Genomic DNA, 7,362 nt, shown 5'->3' on the forward strand with positions numbered 1-7,362 from the left:
CTTACTAAGGCGTTGGCATGCGTATTTATGGAACACTAAATACAGTTTGTTTGCGCTGTGATGAGGCCATCCTATTTGCCTTTGTAAATCTTTCTTGCTGGCAGATTGTTGGGGGAACGGTGTCTGGGAAGCTGTTGCTGTCTGTCATGCCGCGGGCCTGACCACGTCCTGGTGCCACTGTGAGGCAGCGTTTCCCTAAGCACGTTGCTTCCAACAGCACGGTCTTGGCGTGGATCACTCTGCTTCGTTTTATTTCCATTACATGCACAGTTGTCATCTGGCCTCACCCACAGCAGACTCCGTGGCTGTCTGGAGAGGTGACAGCAGTGCCTGGGGGTCCACCTGCAGTTCAGCCCCAGCACGTGCTGAAGGCGATGTTCCTTAAAATGAAAAATAACATCATCTGTGATGACCGCCTCTCAGAGTTTGTGAAAGATGAGAGATCTGGCTGTGGCCGGAGTTGGTGATTCTTGTCGACAGTGCTGGCCTGATGCGCAAGGCGGAGGTGTGGCTGTCCTGCCCTGCACACAGCGAGTGAGGCAGTGACCATCTGGGAACTGCGTGTTGTGAGGGGCAGGTGCCTGGGGGCTCAGCAGGGCGGAGTCTGCAAGGTTAGAATACTGCCCGCCCGTAGGGAGCCCTGACCAGAAGTATTTCATGTATTACTTTAATGTCATGCACCAATACAGTTTTTTGTGGTCATTCAGAAACGAGAAAGGTATATGGTTCTGAAGTGAATTATTTCTCAGAGTGAGACAGATCACTTTTAACAGCTCTGACATGTGGAACTTGCTGAGGCCAGTGGGACTGGGCCGGCCTGAGAGCTGGGTGCTACCGGTGTGGCCACCTGTGTGTTGTGGGGCACCTGATGGCTGAGCAAGCCAGTGAGGATCAGGGGACTCAAAAGTGGGGAGATGGTGCCTTCAGCGGAGGGTCCGTGCCGTTACCTTCTGTTAAGGGATTTTGAATGTGCTCTCTGTGATCATCGCCTAGAATCCAGCTCTGTCTCCCTGCTCACCTGCACTGTAATTTAATGAACCCTCGTTGGCAAAGAGCCAGGCGCTCCAACACCGCGGCCAGGGAGTGGGGTCACCGAGCTCGGCAGTGGCGTCTGGCGTGACATGAGTCAGCCAAGCAGCTCAGAATCATTAAGAAAGTTACTGGGAATATTTTCCTTTCATGTAAATATGACCCCTTTGAATAGTTAAGTAACTCAGATTTGAATATGGTTTAGGTGGGTCATGAAACCAAATTCATTGGGAGCTGGGAGGGAGGGGCTCACAGCCAGGACAGTGGCCCCCGGTGTGTGGGGCTTGGCCTCTGGGGGCAGCTTGACCCCCCACCTTGCTCTCGTTCTAGGAAGAACAAGGGAACTTTATCCACCACCCGCCCTCCAAGGACCTGGGCAAGGGACCTAATGAAATTCAGGCATTTGAGCTTTCATTTTGCCATTGTTTGATCAGGGAAAACGCATGCTTAGGTGAGCCCTTTTTGTTTTTTAATAAAAGCTTTATGGTGTTTCTTTGCCTCATTGAATCAGGTTTTATTGCAATCCTTTAGTTTAAATAAAGGCCCTCTGGTGCCCTGGGCGTCCCTGGGCCTCGCTGCATGCACTTCCTGCTCTGGCTGCGGGTGGAGTCTCCTCCTCTTCCTCACTTCCCCGGTGCCTGGCCCCTGTCACATAAACATCAAGGGCTACAGCCCCAGAGGACTTGCACACAGAGACCTGTGAGGTCCGCCTTGCCTTTCCTGCCCCGTTTCATCTAGAACCTTCCGGTGATCTGGCTCTAGTACCCCATGTGACCCAGCTCTGGGCTCTGCCACTGGCTGGGCACCCGTTTCAGGCCTGAGTACTGTGGGAGGGTGAGTGGTGGGGAGGCCCCAAGATTTGCTCTGTTAATTGCTAGGATTTTAAAAAATTCTTCAGAATTACCTTCCCACCAACAAATGGCAGTTCAACTGTGGCATCAGCTGTCTTCGAAATAAATATTCTTTTGATTGGGAAACAGGAAGTGTAGGAATCTGTGCATTAATCAACTGCAGTTAAGCCCCCTTTGAGGTCTGGACAGTGAGGGGAAGTGTGTGGAGCAGGTGGGGCTTGAAGAGCCAGTTGAAGGCCACGGATACCTCCGAGAGGAAGTCGGGGTGTAGGAGGGAGGCTGGGCCCCTGTGATCGGATCCAGGCCGCCTTCATGTTCCCTCAGCTCTGCTCCTGTGCTTCCGGGTCTCCTGGAGTTGATGGCTGGTTTGAGACAGAAGCTCATTCCTAACGGAATGTTATGTTTCTGCTCCAGCAGGCGAAAGGGCTTCTAGACAAATAAGCGGGCGCAGCACTGAGTGTGGGTGTGAGTTCCTGCGCTGGTGTGTATAATGTAGCATTTCTGGCTAAGGAATATCTTTCAGACAACTTTTGGTGAGAATGCAGAGTAGTGAACAGGTGGCTCGGCATGCTGCCTCAGCGGGAACCCCCCAGGAGCTGCAGACCTGTGAACAGGTGGCTCTGTGTGGTGCCCCAGTGGGAACCCCCCAGGAGCCGCAGGCCTGCGCTCGACAAAACCCCTTCATTGGTCCCCCACCCCGCCTTCCGTGTGTCCACCGTGGGACCCCCAGACGCAGAGCTGGTCATGGCTCTGTGGGTCTCCCGCAGCACTGTGTGCTGGGCAGGCATCAGGGCTGGCCTGGCATGGGCACCCGGGCGTGTGGGGCGCCAGGCAGAGGGGGACCTGCCTGTGTGGCCTGTCGTCCAGTGGGTCTGACGTAGCTGGCTCAGGAGCTTTGCACGGGCCACGGAGGGGCCACGGTGACGCCCAGACGGAGCTCTCAGAGGGCTACCACTTGCCCGGCCCAGAGCCCCCCAGGTGTCACCAGCAGATCGGAGGATTTCAAATTCTCCTTGGAAGCCTCACCTTCTCCAGGAAGCTGCTTTCCAGCTCATTTTTAGAAAGATGGTCGCGAAGTTTTAGCGTTGGAGCCTGGTGTTTGCCTGCAGTGTCCAGTGAGCATGGAGCGTGGCGTGGAGTATGGGGGGCCCAGTGGATGCCGGTGAACATGGGTGGTCAGTCCCAGCACTAGCGTTTCGCGGCTGGGGCAGCCCCCGGGGATGGTGTGTACGTCCTGACCAGAGGCTGGATGCTGGCATTGGCGTCAGGATGCCCAGCTCCAGCTCCACCCCAGTCCCCGCCTGTGGCTCTGGGAAAAGAAAGACCTCCTTATTTATTGATTTATTGATTTGACAGGGTCTTGCTGTGTCACCCAGGCTGGAGTACAGTAGTGTGATCTCAGCTCACTGCAACCTTCACCTCCTGGGCTCAAGCGATCCTGCTGCCTCGCCTCCCGAGTAACTGGGACTACAGGCGTGCGCCACCTTGCCTGGCTACTTGTATTTTTTGTAGAGATAGGGTTTCATCATGTTGCCCAGATTGGTCTCGAACTCCTGACCTCAGGTGATCCGCCCCCTCGGCCTCCCAGAGTGCTGGGATTACAGGCGTGAGCTGCCACCGTGCCTGGCCACCTCCTGGATTTATTGACAATTCCTTTCTCTCTCAGGTGCAGGAGACTGCGTGGCTCCCGTCCTCTTGAGGGTGTTTCTTTATGATGGGGAAGGCGGAACTGGGGCCTGGCTAGCACCATCCCCAAGGCGCTCAGCCTCAGCTAAGGGGCCCTTCCCGTACAAAGACCTCCTGAGCAGGTCTCAGCTCCCACCCCTGAGAGCTTCTGGTCACACCTGTGAGGTGTGGCTCCATCGCAGTTCTGTTTCTTTCTCTTTGTCACAGCTCTGGCCCCCAAGTGTCTGGAATTTCCAGAAGGCAGCTGTGACTCCTGGCATTGAGGCCACGTTGTGTCCTCTTACCAGGCCGCCATGCCATGTTTCCCACCTAGCTGCGTGCTAGAACCATTTCTGTTAGTAAATACAATGGAGTTTGGATTGGTATTTTGAGACCCTAGATTTTCTTGGCATTTTTCCTTGTTGGTTTCTGAACCACAACTTAGCGGAAAGACAGTGCTGTCCTCGAATAAAAATCTTCCAGCAAGTGCATTTGCACCAGGAGATGAATATAGGATTTCTATGTGCTTGTTTGTATTATTTAGAGGCCTGGGAATACCCATCTCCAGGCATGTAATCATGAGGTTCCAAGATGTCATAAAAAGTCTTTTCAAATCAGAAATCCAGAAGCACATCTTTCCTGTTAAAATTACTAATTTCCCTAATAATGATTTAAAAAAATACTTTGAGTGTAATTAACACATAATGATTCCTAGAATTAGCTGTGTACTGGAATCTTCTGTTTTGTTCTAAAAGATGGATTCCTAGGACACGAGCCAGTTTCAGAATCTCCATGCAGGGGATTTCAGAGTCTGTGTTTTCATCCAATCCTTGAGGAGTTTTCTTTGTAGCTGGTGATTAGGGCACTTTGACAGTGATAAGCCTATTAAAATCTGTTTACATCTCTAGGTCCTTAGATCTAAAACACATCCATCCATCCATCCACCCACCCATCCACCATCCATCCATCATCAAACCATTATTCTCCATTCCCTATCCATCCATCCATCATCCATCCATCCATCCATCATCATCCATCCATCCATCATCATCCATCCATCATCCATCTATCCATCATCATCCATTCATCATCCATCCATTATTCCTCCATTCCCTATCCATCTGTCCATCATCATCCATCCTTCCCTCATCCATCCATTATTCCTCCATTCCCTATCCATCCATCCATCCGTCCATCATCATCCATCCATCCATCATCCATCCATTATTTCTCCATTCCCTATGCATCCATCATCTATCCATCATCATCATCCATCCATCATCCATTATTCCTCCATTCCTCATCCATCCATCCATCCTTATCCATCCATTATTCCTCTATTCCATATCCATCCATCATCATCCATCAATCATCCATCCATCCATCATTCATCCATTATTCCTCCATTCCCTATCTACTTATCCATCCATCCATCATCCATCCATTATTCCTCCATTCCCTATCCATCTGTCCATCATCATCATCCATCATCCGTCCATTATTTCTCCATTCCCCATCCATCCATCCATCCATCATCCATCCATCCATCATCGTCCATCCATCCATCCATCAATCATCATCATCATCATCATCCATCCATTATTTCTCCATTCCCCATCCATCCATCCATCATCCATCCATCATCATCATCCATCTGTTACTCGTCCATTCTCTATCCATCCATCATCATCCATCCATCATCCATGCATCATCATCCATCATCCATCCATCCATCATCCATTATTCCTCCATTCCCTATCCATTCATTCATCCATCCATCATCTATCCTTTATTCCTCCATTCCTCATCCATCCATCCATCACCATCCATTCATCTATCCATCCATTCATCCACCACTTATCTATCATGCCTCCATCCCCAATCCATCATTCATCCATCACTTACCTGTCCACCCATCCATCATCCATCCATTCATCCACCCACCCATCCATAGTCCATCTCTTCATCCCTCATTCCTCCCTTGTTTGTCCATCACCATCCATCCATCCACCTACCCTCCATCTACCCATCATCCCTTCACCCACCATGTCCATCACGATCCATCCATCAGTTTATTTACCTGTCTGTCCATCACCCATTGTCCACCCACCCACCAACCATTCATCCATTACACAAATTGAACACACTTTATGTGCCAGGCAGTCTTTGGCTCTGAAAACAGTGGTGAGCCAGAACAGACTAGGCGTCCAAATGTTCTGCCTTCATGGAACTTAGGTTTCTGTTTGTCAAAGAGATGACAGTGAGATGAATGAGTAAAAACATGCTGTTAGATTGTGATACGTATTTAGGAGAAAAAATAAACCAGAGAAGGATGGCCCACATGTTGAGTTTGGGGTTTAAACGAAGATGGGGTGGTTTGGGAAGGTGGTTTTTGAATGAAGAGTGGAACCAGTGAGGACTCGGCCGCCTCTCTCTGGGAGGGACGTTCAGGGGCTTGTGCTGCTGTTGGGGGAGGAGGGGAGGTGGGCAGCGAGGGGCTCACGGGGACCTGTTACTCCGAGTGGCCTGGAGCTGTCGGACAGTGTAGTCTCAGGGCTTTGACTGAGGCCCGCTCCTTGGGGTCTGAGGCCCCCCAGCCATTGGTCAAGGCCAGGGGCTGCCGGCTGCCCTGAGGTCATGGGTTTCTGCTTTGTGATGCCCAGCCCCTCATGCCACCATCTGCTTCTTTTTCTCTCTAGAACACTATGGCTATGCGTCCTCCAATGTCAGCCCTGCCTTGCCGCTCCCCACAGCACACTCCACCCTGCCGGCCCCATGCCACAACCTTCAGACCTCCACACCGGGCATCGTCCCGCCAGCGGATCACCCCTCGGGGTACGGAGCAGCTTTGGACGGTGGGCCCGCGGGCTACTTCCTCTCCTCCGGCCACGCCAGGCCAGATGGGGCCCCTGCCCTGGAGAGTCCTCGCATCGAGATAACCTCATGCTTGGGTCTGTACCACAACAACAACCAGTTTTTCCACGATGTGGAGGTGGAAGACATCCTCCCCAGCTCCAAACGGTCCCCCTCCACGGCCACGCTGAGTCTGCCCAGCCTGGAGGCCTACAGAGACCCCTCGTGCCTGAGCCCGGCCAGCAGCCTGTCCTCCCGCAGCTGCAACTCAGAGGCCTCCTCCTACGAGTCCAACTACTCGTACCCGTACGCGTCCCCCCAGACGTCGCCATGGCAGTCTCCCTGCGTGTCTCCCAAGACCACGGACCCTGAGGAGGGCTTTCCCCGCGGGCTGGGGGCCTGCACGCTGCTGGGTTCCCCGCGGCACTCCCCCTCCACCTCGCCCCGCGCCAGCGTCACTGAGGAGAGCTGGCTGGGTGCCCGCTCCTCCAGGCCCGCGTCCCCGTGCAACAAGAGGAAGTACAGCCTCAACGGCCGGCAGCCGCCCTACTCACCCCACCACTCGCCCACGCCGTCCCCGCACGGCTCCCCGCGGGTCAGCGTGACCGACGACTCGTGGTTGGGCAACACCACCCAGTACACCAGCTCGGCCATCGTGGCCGCCATCAACGCGCTGACCACTGACAGCAGCCTGGACCTGGGCGACGGCGTCCCTGTCAAGTCCCGCAAGACCACCCTGGAGCAGCCGCCCTCGGTGGCGCTCAAGGTGGAGCCCGTCGCGGAGGACCTGGGCAGCCCCCCGCCCCCGGCCGACTTCGCGCCCGAAGACTTCCCCTCTTTCCAGCACATCAGGAAGAGCGGCTTCTGCGACCAGTACCTGGCGGTGCCGCAGCACCCATACCAGTGGGCGAAGCCCAAGCCCCTGTCCCCTGCGTCCTATATGAGGTGAGCTGGCGGCGGGGGG

General features: G+C 53.7%; 1 protein-coding gene across 1 annotated transcript in view; it reads left to right on the plus strand.

Moving 5' to 3' along the window:
• The first annotated feature begins 374 nt into the window (after positions 1-374).
• NFATC1 (nuclear factor of activated T-cells, cytoplasmic, calcineurin-dependent 1) overlaps positions 375-7,362 on the plus strand; it is a 119,923-nt gene continuing 112,935 nt past the window's right edge. Inside the window, exons 1-2 of the mRNA XM_011934393.1 lie at positions 375-459; positions 6,209-7,343. Coding sequence (XP_011789783.1) covers positions 375-459; positions 6,209-7,343 — 1,220 coding nt within the window. The remainder of the gene's footprint in view (positions 460-6,208; positions 7,344-7,362) is intronic.

Source organism: Colobus angolensis, unplaced genomic scaffold, assembly GCF_000951035.1.
Source record: "Colobus angolensis palliatus isolate OR3802 unplaced genomic scaffold, Cang.pa_1.0 Scaffold135, whole genome shotgun sequence".
Lineage (NCBI taxonomy): Eukaryota > Metazoa > Chordata > Mammalia > Primates > Cercopithecidae > Colobus > Colobus angolensis.